The sequence below is a fragment of the Thamnophis elegans genome, chromosome 1 (genome assembly GCF_009769535.1).
Source record: "Thamnophis elegans isolate rThaEle1 chromosome 1, rThaEle1.pri, whole genome shotgun sequence".
Classification (NCBI taxonomy): Eukaryota; Metazoa; Chordata; class Lepidosauria; order Squamata; family Colubridae; genus Thamnophis; species Thamnophis elegans.
The window spans coordinates 143025101-143042306 of NC_045541.1; the positions used below are offsets into that span (position 1 = coordinate 143025101).

Sequence of the window (17206 nt, forward strand, 5' to 3'; positions counted from 1 at the left end):
ATCATCTACATTGGGGCATCCAACCTTGGCAACTTTAAGATTGTGGACTTCAACTCTATGCTGACTGGGGAATTCTGGAAGTTGAAGTCCATAGGTCTTACAGTTGCCAAGTTTGGACACTCCTAATCTACATCAAGAGTTTTGATGTATTTTTTTTTTAAGGAATAGTGTCCTTACAAGAGATCAAACCTGGCTTTAGTCCCAGGCCTGCAATTAATGGGTTTGGGGGAATGGACTGTCATGGAAATGGACTGTCATGCGTGCTTCAATGGGTGTTTTTAGTCCAGGCTGCTTTTTATCTGTGTTTTGATTATTTTAATCAGTGTTACATGTTTGTAAACCACCAGTGTCTATTCAAGTGGGCACCTATAATAAATTTAATGAAATAATCTACAACAATCATGAATGACTCAGAGTGAACAAAGCAATCAAAAGCATACCATACCCTTATTTGTATTGTTACTTTTAGAGATATGACCACTGCAAAATAGTGAGAAATTTCTATACAGCATACATATTTAAAAAGTAAAGGTTGAATTGTTTTGTTTGCTTGTTTAATACTGGAACTAAGAAGCCAAATAAAGAGCTAATAAAAATTGGAAAAGAAAGTGCCAATGCACAGAAGATAAAGGGGACAAAAGCATGTCTTACTTGTCCTGCATTTAAATTTCTGGACAGCCAGTGTTGAGCAATGAGAAGAACATAACTGCTTGCTTGACTATAAGCAGATGCCTCCAGCTCCCCAAAAGTGCAACATCAGGAAGTCAGGATTATTGTGGCCTGGTTCATCTCACTCATTCAGCAAATATGATGTGATTTAGTCCTATTCTTAAAGGGCAATTAACAAATAGGACATCATTATTTTTATTATAAAAGAATAATTAGTAGTTACAATGTGGTTTTGGAAATTCACCAAGAAAAATGCTTTTTTTGAAATAACCATTAAGGTTTTGATTTATTCCTAGTTAAAGTTAGTTAACTCATCCTTCTTTACATTTTATCTTAAACTGCTATAGGTCATGGCCACCTAGCTAAATTGCTATTAATAGTAGATGCTCTCTGCAATACACTTAGCACACATATAGTGTTTATATCCTAACTCATATAAAACATACTGCTTTATAGTTTGGTGTTTTTGCTGATCTTACAATCACTAGGAAAGAGAATTATCAATTGATATTAAATAATTTTATAAAGGATTTTTAGCATCCAACTTAGATTATCACAACCTTGTATGACTATCAGGCAATATTTTGAACTCATAAGAATTCATCTAAGGGCAGGTGCCAAATGTCTTAGGATTAGTTATTATGACTAATGTCATAAATATAAATATTGGATGAAGAGGATAGCAGGTTAGTATGCAATTTTCCTATTAACACACTTGACTTTTATATTACTGTTTTGCTAAATCTACTCATGCCCAAGATTTCATGGCATTCTTTATTCTATTAGCATCTAAATCCACCAGAATTGCAAGATACTGACAATTTCTCTCTATAGTACATGCATAAAGACATACTGTTCGGCTACCTCCAGCTAGTAGGTTTTTTAAAGTTCATTAAACTTACAAATAGCTTGTTTGAACACAGCTTATTTATTTTCCAAATACTTAAATTAATAAATAGTGGAAATTTTGTTGGGAAGAGATAGCTGCATTTTTCATCAATGCAAAGGTTTGGGTGGTTTTTCTGTTTTTTCTTATCAGGAATCTATAGCCGCATCTTTTCTGCATATATATTATTACTGAACTCTGCACAGATTGGCTGTCTTATTGGGATGGACTTAGAAAAAAGTAGCATTTGAAGACAAAACTATTAAAGAAACCATTAGGAAAGAAGCAGTATATTTTAAAATCATATGAAATTAATATTCTTATAGAGAAAATTGAAGGAAAGTATGGGGTAAACATGTAACACGCAAAGATTTTTAAGTTGAAACAAAAATCCATACTAACTTATACAATTACCAATACTTTTATTTCAAGAAACCACTCTTCTTTTATAGTTGCTATTTGTATGTAAGTGCAAGTGCACATATCTTGCAATCTTTGTTGCTACACAGCAAACCTGAATACTTTTAAGCACCATAATCCATTTTTATTGTCATTGACAATCATGTAGTATTTTGTCTTATAAATAATAACTTTCATAAATGCTGAACTCATATTAAGATAAACCACAAAGTTCATTTTATTAACTATTTAAAAAAAGCAATGTACAGGCTAAATTCTTTAAAGTGCAAAACAACAGAACATGTCTGCAACGTTCAGATTGCTCGGATCTCCACAAAAGGAGGAATTCAGTATGTAGTCAACATAATTAATCTTCACAATTATATGAAAATGACATTCTGATATCAAGAAGGTATCAAGACAGATTGTCCTCTTTCTTAAGTGCTGCATGAAAGGCAAAGTAACAATCCAAAAATATTTGAAAATTCAATTTTTAATATCCTGAAATGACCCCTCTCGTGTCAAATTCTACCCTGTTACAGAAGGGAACTGATACACCCCTAAGCTTGGGAATCTTTTAAAACTTACATGTACACTCAGAGTAGCTGATGGGACGTTGTTTCAAAGGAAAAATTAAAGATTCCAACACAAAACATTGAGGAAAATATGGTACCTGGTCACAAACCAACCCACTATGGATTTGGCAACACATGATGACCTTGTTTGGCACTGACCAGCAGGTACTGGGAACATGCATTATGCAAATGACTAAAATGCTAAACTTGCTTTTCTCTATGAATAATCCAGTTTTTGACATCAAATATGTTTATGCGCTTTTTAAATTCCTGAGATGAGCATATGGAAAAGATATGTCCCCATCCTAAATTACCATGAGGAAATTGTTTCTTCCAGATTCCCAATCTCTGCATATCAAATATATTTAACATATTAATCCTCTTCAAGACGCCACTTCTGAGATTCCTCCTGACGTACATCAGGCCTTATCTGATTCCTCATGCCTCCTAAAACATTTGATGTTGCTTCTGTTGCAACTATTAGCGGTTTAACTACAGTTGGCGGAATCTGGCGGAGAACTCCTCCTACTGCTCCAGTTACCCCTCTGTTTTCATGTTCACGTGTAGCAGTTTCATAAATTGTATGTGCCGTATCTGTAATCCCCTGAAAAAATTACAAACATACAAAACAACGTAAATGGAGTTGAACAGTCTTGTCTAATGAAGTCACTTCTCCAAAAACCATTTCAGAGATTTAGATCAGCAGTTTTCTAGGCTGAGGATCTCATTCAACAAAACCTCTCAGTTTCACCTGAGACCTGGCGCTGCCTTCCCATATGGAGATAATACAATGAATCAACATTCTGCAACACTATTGATTGTTTTTGAGCACTCTAGGTTCAACAGTTTTCAGAGGGAATGATTCAAATAGAAATGAAAAATAGAATATATTTTTGCGGCAAATCTTTTGCAGAGATACAAAATACTGAAAGTGACTTTAATCAATCAATGCAGATTATGAAAAATAAGATTATCTTACAATAGTCAGAACCTACATTGGGATACAGAAGTATCTTTCCAAAAGATTAGAGTAAAAAAAACAGCTGCTGTTTAATAGATGACAGTACACAAACCATTTGAATGTCACATATCAATTATTTTATTTATTTATTTATTCATTATTTATATTCATTTATTCATTCATTCAAAGATCCCAATCACTCCATGATATATTTTTGGGAAAGACTAAAAATTCTATAAAGCTCTTTCACAAAAATATTCAGTTATGTTTACACTGTAATTTCTATCTCCCTTGGATTTTTGTTTTCTTTTTTTAATTATGTTATTTCATTAAATATACAAAAATGAAAGGGGTACAGAATAGACAAATAAACAGAAATTAATGACTGAAGCTAGTGACTAATGACTGATGGATATGTGAATATTGTTAGCTGCTATCAACTTGGGCTGGAAAGATCTCAAACCCCACATTTTATGGCATATATATTGATGACATTTCTCCTTTTGGGGATGAAGGAGTTATTAATACTCGTTTGCTGATTAAAATTACAAGAATATTCAAATCAAATTTGGTGTAAGGGAAAATATGTTATCAAACTTTTCTGATCACAAAAAGCAGATTAGCACAGTGACATTATTATACAAAATAATGAGAAATGTTATGCATTTTTGACATTTTTGTAATATGATAGGAAATGATCTAAATACAGCAAAAATCCCAGAATTAAAATGATGTTTATGCTAGATAATTCATGTCTCTGGAGTACCCTGAAAGATGTTGATACTCAAAAACACTAAAGAATAAATACGTATACTGGGATGATAATCTTAGACCTGCAAATTGAGACTGAATCCTGACAAGATAAGACTTTGTTGATGGGATTTCTGAGAATGGATTTGAGAGGTTCTTCTCTATCAGCCTGCATTCTGTTAGCACATGTATGCAGTTTGGGAGTGGCTCCCAAAGTCATTCTGGCTATGAAGGTATACTGCTAATCTAAATGTTAGATGAAAATGTTCATTTTAGCTTTCATTTTCCATTCCTCTTATGTTTTTATTATTTTTAATATTGTTTTCAATTTAATGCTTAGGAGGCGAACATAAATATATCTCATTTTATAGCAAACAACAAGATACAATCTACCAACAAAAGAGGAGATATTTTTAGTAATTAATTAATTTACACTTTACCTCTTTTACAACACTGTATGCTTTTGCCACACCCTCACGAAGATCTACAGGCTGGTAAGCTAGACGACGAGAAAGTCGTTTGATCTTCTTTGTGTCATTTAAACTAGGCCCAGGGGAAACCATGTCATAAGCTGTTTCGGCAGCTGCCTAGATTTCAATTTCAATAAAAATAACAATATATCAATAATAGAACAGAGAATAAACCAATGATTTATGAATTATAACTATGTTTCATCCCTAACATCCCCTGTCAATGCCTCAGGACTTAAGATGTATCTTAATGTAACACATCATATAACATTTAATATAATGTAATAGAACATTTATAAGCTATGCTTACAAAAGTTATTTGCAAAAGTTCAAGAGTGGGTTTTGAAATTTAAAGGGAACAACTATTTTCACAGAAATGAATTATATTTGAATCTTATTTATTAAGAATGCCAATTACAAGACAGTTGTTCAAAATACATTTCATTTACTGCATAATCTAGATAGCTGTTATGCATTAAGGTTCCCTCCTTTCTCTACTACTAGAGGTGTCAAACTCAAGGCCTGGAGTCTGGATCCGACTGGTGGGTTGCTTAGATCTGGCCCGCAGGGCTGCCCTGCTAGTGAAAACAGGCTTCCCAGCTCCATTTTTGGGTGTGACGGCCTCCAACAACCCTCTGCCAGTGAAAACAGAGCTCAGGAGGGGCCGAGCTCTGTTTTCACTGGCAGAGAATTGCAGGAGGCCATTGCAGCCAAAAACTGAGCTCAGGAGCCCATTTTTTTTTCTGGCAGAGCATTCAGGCCACCACAGGCACGGACACGAGTGACCTCAAGTTGGCCATGTCCAGCCCAGCCCAACCCACCCCCCATTCCCCGAGTTCAAACACAACCCTGATGTGGCCCTCAATGAAATTGAGTTTGATACCCCTGTTCTACTACCTTCCATGTTGCCTATCAGCTCAATGGGTATTTGTCTAGTTTTGAATAAAGTCAATCTAACAAAAATTTAAACTATTTGTACATTGTGCCAAACCCTTAAAGTTATTCTTCATTACAGACCAGAACTTCCCTTATCCAAATTAAGTATGTGACAGACACCTTAGTTTATTCAGCTGAAGGCTTGTATGTTCTTGTATGTTCATGTATGTTCTAATATTTTATGTGCTTCAAAATTAATCAAAAAATTGTCTTCAATTGTCAGCAAGCATAAATGGAAAATATACCTGTATGGTCTGAACCATTCTATTTGTCAGTTCTAATGCTGCCATTGCAGTACATGTACCAAAAGAAGCTGCTCCTCTCTGGAAGCCTCTCACAATACGGCCATCTTTTCGGTATTGCTCTATTGGTAACCACACCAAATCTTTTAGGCCCTGAACTGAATCAAAGAGAGAATATTACAAATAACCAATATGGCCAAGTATTTCTTCTTTAAGCAGATAATGGAAAACACATTTACATATATATTTAAACTGAAATGCTCTTAATAATACAAATAATAATAATTTTGAAAAAATGTCAAGAACATTTAACAGCCTTACCTAGTTGAATGAATGAATGAATTGGCCCAACACCTCCAAGAATACCTGGTAGTTGGTTCTTTCTGATGTCATTAAGCCATTCAGATAAGGCATAAGAAAACAGCTTATCCACACCCAGCAACCTATAATAAATAGTATTATTAATACACACACACATACACACACTACTGATATTTGAAAATTAAGAAAAAGAAAAGATATGAGAATTAAACTGCTTTGTTTTGTTCTGTTGATAGAGATTAACTATTCAAATAAATATGATAATTAAATAAGCTTACCCATGTCGATAACAAAGTCTCTTCAGTTTTAATTCTGAGCAATTTAACTGAGCGAGACCAATCAGAATCCCAGCCAATGTACCCTGAAAATTAAATATATTTAGTTCATCTATAAATTCATCAGAAACTCAAAGTAAAAGAAATCCTTCAGTCTGCCTTTCACATATTATGCCTATTTTCATTTAATAGTTAACTGTGGGTAAGAAATGTGGGTGGATGCTATGAGGAGTGGACACATGCACAGATCCTGTGAATGGACAGGCAAAAAGAAAAGAAAAGATGGTAGCAGCAGTGATTTGCAACTTCCTCCTGTCTTTCCCATTGACTTTGCTTGTTGGAAGCAGGCAGGGAAGGTTGCAAATGATGATTACATGACTGTGGGATGTTGTAATGGGTGTAATTTTGCAGACTAGTCCGCCTCATTCAGCCCTGTTGTAACTCTGAACCATTGCTGAATGAGTTGTTGTACCTTGAGGACTATCTGTAATGGAAATCCACAATAAGCCCAACTTTTTTTTAATATAGTAACTGCCTTCTGTATGATTACTTTTCAGATATTGCTCCCAAATTCTGTATGTATTATCCTCCTATGGAACAACCACTTTCTAAGGAAGTTAGGCTTGCTTCAACTTTATTGGCTTTCTGGAAGTTGACCAAGATAAAGCTTTTCCAAGAGGGCATTTTTAAAATGAAATAGAATAGCGCTATATCAATTGATATATTGTGACATGGTTGCACGGTGGTTAGAACGCAATACTGCAGATTACTTCTGCTGACTGTTGTATGCCAGCAGTTCGGCAGTTCAAATCTCACCAGCTCAAGGTTGACTCAGCCTTCCATCCTTCCGAGATCGGTAAAATGAGGACCCATATTGTTGGGAGCAATATGCTGACGCTGTAAACCACTTAAGAGATGGCTGTAAAGCAGTGTGAAATGCTATGTAAGTCTGTTATTGCTATATAGTATTATCCCAGTATAGATGCTTTTTTTTCCTGCAAACTGACTACTGACTACTAAGATCAATGGCCTAAAAAGCTAATGAATAAACTGGGGGGAAAGCAATTAATTTGAAAGGGTATCACTGTTTATTTCAGCTTGGCAAACAGGGCAAATATTCCAGTGAATAACATGAATCCTTCATTTAAAAAAAAAAAACCAGGAGATTCATTCTTTAAAAAAACAAGTTTTCAAAAATGGTTGCTTAAATTTTTGTGTGTCATTAAATTTCTAACTTGGTGTGGAATTATTCTAATTCAGTTTTGTATTATCTCAACGATTTGGTATTACTAAAGCATATATGAAGCCACAATTAATGGAAAGAAGACATTTTATCTGACAGCATAAGGTTTAACAAACCTGATCCATAGACACATGTTTACCATGATAATCAAGACGTATCGGGACTTCTGAAGTAAATCGAAACTCTCTGAAAAGAAAGAGAAGTGGTAAGATAATACACAGAAAAAGGCTTAGGGGAAAATTGAGAATGGAAAATAAAAACAATATTTACAGTAACACAATCTTAATCTCTGTTAAAGATTAGAATCAGCATTGCTTCAGGAGAATCAAGGGGCTTTTTTAAACAAATGGCGTATCTCCAGCCTTTATTATTATTTAAGTAATCTGAGGGTTAGATTAGATTAACTGTTACAGAAGTGGTTTGTGTCTACTAGAAATGTAAAACAAGAAGTTGGTTGTAACTTTATTCTGAACTTTACTGCAGTGTAAAAAACCAGAAGTCACTGCTTTTTTCTTTCCTTTCTATACCCTTGCATTTCTTTCTCCTTCTCTTATTTCCCTTTCTTTTCTGATCTTTATTTTCATTTAAATTTCCTATTATAATACACTTGAATAAAAATGAAAATATTATCACAGAGAGGTAAATTGTTCACTCTATTGGAGGGAAATATTTAGCTGTGATTATATTTAACAAAACTATCTATAGTGAATTCATGACTACAAGCATCTGAAAGAAGTCAGTTGATTTTACAGGCAAAGGTGCCAAAACGGAGCTTTTGAAAAAGTAACATGAGAAGAGACAGACATTTTAGAGTAGGGGTAAGCAACCACCCACTGTCCCTCCTTTTTGCAGCATCCTGCAGATCAAACAGCCAAACTTCAGAAAAGAAATAAAGATTTTCAGCTGGTGTCCCAAATGTACCTGAAAAATACTGGCTGATCACTGAATGATGCTTCTTCATGTGAGAGATTATGGTCATCTCCATTGAGCATATCCACAGAATCAACACTTCCATTCTGACTTGATTGCTTATGTAATGAAATAGAAATGACTGGATTTGGTTCTTTCAAACCACTCTGATGCCTGGGCAAAATACATGTTACTTCAGGACCAGGAGGCTTTTTAACTGCAAATAAAATAATTAATATTAAAATAAATAGTCATTATTTCTACATAGCTGTTTTCAAATTAATTATATATTTATATAATTCATATAATTTATTTTAAATGTCTGCTGTATAATATGATTTTACATCAGAATATTTACCCTCAGGATCTGGAGTCATTAGGACTTCTACTTCTGTCGATAGGCTAGTGAAAAAATCCTTCAAGAAAAACAAGGCATCCTACAAAATAAAAAGCAGTATATACTAAGAAAAGGAAATTATTACATTGTTCATTATGGGATCATATGTAGAGATGGAAAATACTAATAATAGAATTTACTAGCTATAGTAATACATAGTATTAACAGCATTAGTACTATTACTAATTAGTATAATACTAAATAGTATACTAAACACTAATATTTGACTAATTAATCATTTGTCACATAGAATTTTTGAATATAAAACCCAAAGTACTGTATTATTAACAATGAAGTTTATCTTACAATCATATGTATTTGAACTACATAAATACACATCTATGTATATGTGACACAAAACACACTCAATACATAACTATTCATACTTTTTCCTAAAAGAAAACTATAATAATAAAAATAATGAAAAACAAAACTGGCTAGGTTCCAAAACAAGTTTTAATTTCTCCACAGTGAATAATTTTTTAAAAAAATATTCATAAAGTAAAGAGACATTCATAATACTTTCAAAATTAATGAAAGAGTATCAAATACAAAGAGCTGAAATAATGGGTAATGTGCTGGCCTAGAAATCAGAAGACTGTGAATTCTAGGTTTGCTTTAAGCATGAAAAACCAGTTGGGTGACCTTGAGCTAGTCACTCCCGGCACAATTCACCTCAGAGGGTTGTTGTTGTGAAAATGGGAGGCAGGAGCATTAGATATGTTTGCTGCATTGACTGATGCATAAAAAGATTAAAAGAATATAATAATAATAATAAGGTAGGGTAACCAAATGAGTAATATTTTTCTTCAAAGAGAAAACAATGGGGCAATTGGTCTACCCATCTCTCCAACATGGTATGGTGTCTTCTTAACTAACCTGGTCAATGTTGAGACGAAGTGGCATTAAAGATACTCGTAAACAACATTCTTGTGGTGATCTGCCAGACTCAGGACGAACATGCAACGCCTTAACTGTCAACTGTTAAATGAAACATATATTGGTTAATGTTGTCCTTTTACCAGTTGGGATCGTTTGTGACCCTGGGCATTATAGCTGCTTTATTAAGATGTAACATTGTTGTATGCTACTCAAAGTAACTTTGGTCAGATGGGCACCCATATAAATTGCTTAAATAAATAATCAACAGAGGATTCATACAAATATGTCATCTCTTTGGATAATCACAATTTCTTTTTCTGCATTACAAGGCAAACATGAACAAAGCCAGTTTCACATTCACAGTATGTGGTAGCTTTAAATTATAAATATAAATTGTAGCTTTTAAATCAATAACATTATATGTGGCAAATTCTAGACTTCTTGGAGATAAAGATTGTGATATTTAATGGTTTTGTGTAACAGTTGTTATATTTAAATTCTTATCTAAGAATATAATAAAGTTTGCTACTGTTTTGTGAAATTTTCATTATAATGAATTAGCCATTAGATTCCAAAGGTGCTTTTTCAAAAGGCACTATTTAGATCTAGCCAATCTCTTGTTAAAAAGGAAGTTCTTCACTATCAAATGTGTGTGGTATCAGGGCTGTGGATATTGATTTTTGTCAGCATGTTATAGTAATTCTGCAAGAAGCTGCTAAGATCAGGATACAAATACTGGCTAAAACATTATCAGTCTAGATTTGAGTTATCAATCATTTGGATAACTTAGTATACCAGTCATTCTGGATAAATGTCTATTTTCCAAAAGAAGTATTCCAAAATCAGTTTCCATGTTCTACGGATGACACAGATAGTGGAAAGAGATTGAAAAGTCAATTAAGAGCTTTTCTTCTAAATAAAATAAATAAGTGTCCATCTGAGGTTGGACCCTTATTCCATGTTTGATACATTCTCTAAATGGATTAGTCAAGACCCTAAAAAGTGATGGTGAACCTTTTTTTGGCTCCCAGCCAAAAACGGGGGGAGCGCAGGGGGGGTCGTGCATGAGCATGTCACACCCATAATGTTATGCACACGGCACACACAGCCCGCGCGCATACATGTGTGACTGCTTTTGGAGCAGTTTTTTCACCCTCCCCAGGCTCCAGAGGCTTTCTAGGAGCCTGGGGAGGGCGAAAACAGCCTCCACCGCCCCACACCCTCCCGATGCCCTCCGGAGACCTCAGGAGCTTCCCTGAAGGCTCCGGAGGGCGAAAAATGGTCTGATGGGGAACCCAGAAGTTTGGGAACTGTGACTTCCAGTTTGCTCATAGGTTTTTGGGTTCCGGAGCCTTCAGGAAGGTCTCCTGAAGGCTCTGTAGGGTGAAAAAGGCCCTATGGGGAACCCAGAATTTCAGGAATTATGACTTCCGGTTTGTCTGTAGAGCCAGTTTTTGAAGGCTCCGGAGGGTGAAAAATGGCACTATGGCAAAACTGGAAATCACTTCCGGTTTGGCTGTGGGGCCATTTTTCACCCTCCGGAGCGAAAAATGGTCCTAACAAGCAAACAGGAAGTCTGTTCCCGAACTTATGGTTTGCCCATAGGGCCAGTTTTTCACGAAAAAATGCCTCAAAAGGAGGCTAAAGTCAACTGGCCAGCACACGCATGCGCATTGACAAGCTGACAGGACAGCACCTTGTGACATGTGTGCCATAGGTTCGCCATCACGGCCCTAAAAAGTTGATATGTATGCTTTAAATGCCCAAAACAGATCTAAAGAAAGTCAAATAGCTTTTCTATTATCTTCCTTTGTAATTTTCAGAATTAAAATATTCAGCAACTCTTACCATGTTAGAATGTGCCTTTCTAGGCATCTCCTTACTACAGTAAAGATAAAGAAATTTATTCATTTGAGATGTAGCCAAGCGATCTCTGATTTCAAGATCTTGAACCATAAATATTTGACGAGATACAGGTTGTTCCAATATGCTGAGTTCACATTCTGGTTCACCTGAGGGATATACCTCATGTTGGAATTTCACCTTTTGAAAAAACGAGACAGGAAAAAGAGCAAATTTGATGGGTTAAAGTTTTAGAGAAATAAAACAGATAATGTCATTTCCCCTCTTACCTTGCTTAACTGTATTTCTATCAAAAAGTCAGGGTTCCTTCCTTTTCCTCCACAGGCAGCACTACGTCCATGTCTTGTTGGGGTGTGAGAAGGAGAACTCTGAGGACTACTGGATAAGAAGAGAAAAATAATTTTTCTCTTTAAATTAGAAATTCACCTCACAACAACTCATTCAAACCTCAATTTCTTTCAGTGCACAATTTGAGTTTTGTGAACAAGAAAAGAAACTGAATGTACTACCTTGTCATCAGGGAACATATAACTAAAACATAACTAAAACATTTTCAATAATGAATGAAGTAAGATTTTGGCTAGAATCACACATCAAGCTAAGCAATGTTTTGTTTAACAAATTACAATTTTAGAAGCAATCATTTCTGCTTAATATAATGCTAATTATGCATTCAGGGAGCTCACAGTCATGGCTGGTAGACCGTATCTTCTCCTTCATTGCTGCTGCTGCAGTTACAAAAGAAAATGATGGAGAGGGTGCATATTTTTCTGAATAACTAGAATTCTTTAAGTTAATTTCTAATTTTTAGAAGGCTAATTATCAGCTCCTGTGTAAAAGCACAAGGGGCTGGTATTGAAATACTTACATATAACTTTTAGCTGGAGATGTAGGTGTTATGTTCCCAAAATCTTTTCCTCCATAAAGATGCCAAATGAGTGAAATTTCTTTTACAACATAGCGCATGAGGGGAACAGGAAAATGAAGTGGCGTCTTGCTTGTATCTGCCTTTTTCACTGGTAAACTAAAATGGTTTTCTTTTATTATTATAGCATCTTCAACCATTGTTTTCACTACTGGCTCTTCTTCCTTATCCTAAAAGATTAAAGACCATTAGCTGAATGCGTATTTTTTCTTTCCCCATTTTTTCCCCATTTTCATATTTCCAGAAGTAGTTCTATAATTTGAAATGTCTTTTTCATTAGAAATATAATTATATATTACTCAAATGAAATAATGTCAAGGGTAATCGGAACTGAGAAAAATAAAGAAGTTATAAATTTATAGAAATATGATACATATTTTCAAAAGGACAGTAACAATACAAATTATTCAGAATGTTAATGTACAATGAAACAGTGAATTATTTTATTCAAACTGATTAAAAGTAAAATAAATATGATATCAAGCACACAAAATATTCTGTAAAAAGGGAGGTAAAATTTGGAATTAGTATTTTCTATGATTAATTTAGGTTTTATTTTTATCCAGTCATAAAATTTTAAAAAATAAAAACAAATGAACTAATTTATCTGATTTCCTTAATCCAAGACAACTTAAATTCACAATTGACAATTACTTTCTAAAACAGCTAATGGACCAAAAATAATGACAAAACAAAATGCTTAAAACTCACTTAATATATACGAAAAGCAACTGAAGTCATTATTAATGCAAGCAAAAAACCTTGGCTAAAAATCTGAATATTTTCAATTTAGGCCAGGTCCTTCTAAATCAGTGGTGTCAAACTCAAGGCACTTGGGTGCTTAGATCTGGCCCATTGGGCTGACCTGGAGACAGTGAAGGACTGGTCTACAGTGCCTCTGCCAGCAAAAACAGAGCTCTCTCTTTTTGCTGGCAGAGGCTTGCAGGAGGCTGTCACAGCCAAAAATGGAGCTCAGGAGTCTGTTTTCACTGGCAGAATGCTCAGGCCACCACAGGCGCCCGACACGAATGATGCCGAGCTGGCCGTGCCCACCCTGGCCACGCCCATCCTACCCGCCCCCGAGGTCAAACACAACCCTGATGTGGCCCTCAATGAAATCGAATTTGACACCGCTGTTCTAAATGGATGGATGGATGAATAAATATTACTAAATGAACTTCAATCACTCCATCAAGGATTCTAATATAAGAATATTACAAATGTACAAATTGTTATTAACATTAATGACTTTCCAGATGGTAATTTTACAGTATTTTAATAGTCATAATTTAATCTATGTATCCCAAAATCTACTTTCCATTTTTAAATTTCTGATTTTTCAATAACATTGGGCGTTTCTTACAGAAATAACTGCTTTTGGTGCAAAAAGAATACAGAAGTCATCATTTTCAGAAGGTGCATCTCCTATAACTTCCTTAATCATGTTGGGAGTAAATGATGCATAGGTGGGACTTGGCTCTTGGGAGAGATTCCCACTTTCATCAGGAAACAGGAAAAGATCTGAACATGCTGGTGCTGGTGTTTGATTCTTTTCATCCATGCTTCCTAGAAGAGAACAGAGAAAATTGAAAAAGTTTCAACTTTTCCATGTAATCAAGAGATTACCAGGATAGACTGACTACATCTTTACTCTTCTAATTTGGATATGGGAAGAATAGAAATTAATCATACTTTAGCATGTCATCCAAACTCTTAAACTGTGTCCAATCTTTACTGTTTTTTTGTTGAAACATGCCAGACATTGTTACAGAAAAAAAGCAATAATGGAGGACTGTAAAACAAAATATTTTTTTAAATATAACTTAGATAAAGACATTAATTTAAGAATGGTGTGGGATAAAAGAAGGATAAAGTAAGTTAAAAACTTTGGCTATAATGTACAGATGGAATAATGGGAAAATATGTGGCTGAAATTTACATTGTGTTATGGTCTTAAGGAGAATTTTTATAAAATGATGTATCTTTGGTATATGTTACCTAAGAAATTATAAAGTCTAGAATGTTTAAAAGTACCTCAAATTTACATTGGAAATGTGAACAAGAAAGAATATTTTATCATGTTTATCTTGGATATGTTAAAAGCCAGCAAATTATAAGTATAATACAATATGTTCAAAAAAAATATGAAACTTAAATATCTTTTAATTAAAAATAAAGTCCAAATAGATTTTACCATTAGCTTGTAGGTTAGAGGGGGAAAGCAGCTGCTGGGTTTCGATCTCTTCCATAGCATCACTCATTAAATCACGTAAAATTTGTTGATCAGCTTCAGCAAGAACTGGGCCTTGGGAAGGTGGCCAAGTAGAAGGATCTGTCTAAATAAGAAAATTATACAGAACCAAATTTGAAATGGACACCCAACAAACGTCTTCAGATGTTACTCCTGAACATCCAAAGATATCTTAGGGCTACTGCTCCATATATTATAAGGCAGTGGTCCCCAACCCCCGGTCCGCGGACCGGTGCCGGGCCGTGGAGTACCTGGCACCGGGCCGCGCAGCGGCCGGGGGCCATGATCGCTGCAGCGGCCGGGGGCCATGATCGCTGCGCAAAGGCTCCTGGGCCGTGCGCAAAAGCTCCTGGGCCATGCGCAAAGGCTCCAGGGAAGAGAGCCCCGCGCTGGTACGCACGTGATATATAAACAATCAATGTGTCGTCGCGAACAACGCCCCCCCACCCCTGCGCGCGCTCAGCGGGCCACGGTAAAATTATCAAAGGCTGACTGGTCCGCGGCGATAAAAACGTTGGGGACCACTGTTATAAGGGACCTAGAAGTTTAAAGTTGTTTAAATGATCTTGGTGACCTAGTGTCCAAATACCTCCATCTTTGCTTGATTTAGCTGTCTTATTTAAAACATTAATATATATAAATATGAACATGAGTATCATTATTTTTTTAAGTAAATGAAATGAACCATTGATTATTTTCAAAGAGGTTAGTCTATCATAGAATGCAAATCCTTTACTTTTTTTATTACAACAGACTACACATTTGTAGTAATCTAAGTAATCTAATCTAAGTTTTCATGAACTATCATTCAGTATCTCAGAAAAACGCAATCTGTCAATGATGAAAGATTATTTCACAATAAATGTGATATACTTTAAGATGCCGCAACCTTCCTTGCTGATTTTAAAGTCTGACTGTTCTCACTTATTTACAGTTAAGAGAAATATATATTCATACCTTCACGTTCTGTTTGGTCACTCCAGAAGTACACTCCGTTTTAGCAGGAGGATTCAAATCACCATAACTTGCAATATATTGTATAAGATTCATCAACGCAGCACATGAATCTGAGCATGTTCGAATGTGGATAACATCACTAGAACAATGTAGTTCAAAATATGGATTGCTCTGGGCAATAGAAAGTAAAACAAGTAAAACATTTTTGATCCCTATGAAAACTAACACACTCATATTTACCAACAAACAAAACATGTACAGTTAGAAGACACCTCACCCCCCCCCCCCGCCCCCAGTGTAGTGGTTAAGGCATCAGGCTAGAAATTAGGAGATAGTGAGCTATAATTCCACATTCGGCATGAAAGCCAGCTTAGGTAAGTCTCTCTCTCTGTCCAATTCACCTCACAAAGTTACTACTGTGGGCTAAAAACAGGAGGAGGAAGAAGTATTAAGATATATTTACCACCTTTTAATAAAAAATAAAAAACACAGATAAGAAAAACTAAAAAAGAGTATGTTCGGGAATCCAGTACAATTCTAGTCCTCCTAACTGATTTTCATTTTCTTTGTAAACAAGTCCCCTAAAGATATTTTATTTATTATTTATTTGTTTTTTTGTATGTGTGTATGTGTGTGTGTATTTTATATATATTCAAAATTAGCCTTATTTTGTCAAAATTGTAAATAAATAATTTAGTTTTTAATGTTTTAACTCACCCTCTCTTCACCAGATTCAGATTTCACTGTCTTTATGGTCAATTCCAACAGTCCCATATCCATAACTTGAACGTAATCTGGAAAAAAAGAATAAAAATATATGCTTTAATACTGCTTCTTTGTTGTTGTTTTTTAAAGAAAACTACTTAAGTCTTTACACATTTTAAATTCAGTTTCCATATTAATGTATAGTAAACCCCCTAACCATTTTCAACTTTTGTCATTTCCTCTATTATACAATACATAGTTTAATGTGATTTGTACAGTAGCAATTTACATCATTTGCATGAAGTAAACTGCCAAATATACTTCAGTAACAAAATATTTCTTTATTTCCAGGGTGAATCCTAAATAGTTGTTTGCTCAGTTGCAGCCAATGACTGTTAAATGGGGGTCAGTTAAATTGAGGTTATACCGTAATGTAATTTCCTCCTATTTAACGACCTTTTGGCTTTATTTGTCCAAGCCATCTGCTTATTATGGACTTCCCGCTTGATACAAAATAGTATTACAATTAATATTTAAATCCATTTTAATCTAGAGAACATAAGCCATATGTTGACTCAGATCAACAGATA

The 17206-nt window shown here is 34.9% G+C and overlaps 1 protein-coding gene across 1 annotated transcript in view; it reads right to left on the bottom strand.

Moving 5' to 3' along the window:
• Positions 1-321: 321 nt before the first annotated feature.
• ATG2B (autophagy related 2B) overlaps positions 322-17206 on the bottom strand; it is a 56076-nt gene continuing 39191 nt past the window's right edge. Inside the window, exons 27-42 of the mRNA XM_032233839.1 lie at positions 16629-16705; positions 15912-16082; positions 14898-15039; positions 14067-14269; positions 12647-12873; positions 12048-12156; positions 11764-11958; positions 9913-10014; positions 8995-9073; positions 8649-8853; positions 7844-7913; positions 6488-6570; positions 6210-6331; positions 5892-6046; positions 4681-4827; positions 322-3133 (exon numbers count right to left, since the gene is read on the bottom strand). Coding sequence (XP_032089730.1) covers positions 2903-3133; positions 4681-4827; positions 5892-6046; positions 6210-6331; positions 6488-6570; positions 7844-7913; positions 8649-8853; positions 8995-9073; positions 9913-10014; positions 11764-11958; positions 12048-12156; positions 12647-12873; positions 14067-14269; positions 14898-15039; positions 15912-16082; positions 16629-16705 — 2318 coding nt within the window. The 3' untranslated portion in view covers positions 322-2902. The remainder of the gene's footprint in view (positions 3134-4680; positions 4828-5891; positions 6047-6209; positions 6332-6487; positions 6571-7843; positions 7914-8648; positions 8854-8994; positions 9074-9912; positions 10015-11763; positions 11959-12047; positions 12157-12646; positions 12874-14066; positions 14270-14897; positions 15040-15911; positions 16083-16628; positions 16706-17206) is intronic.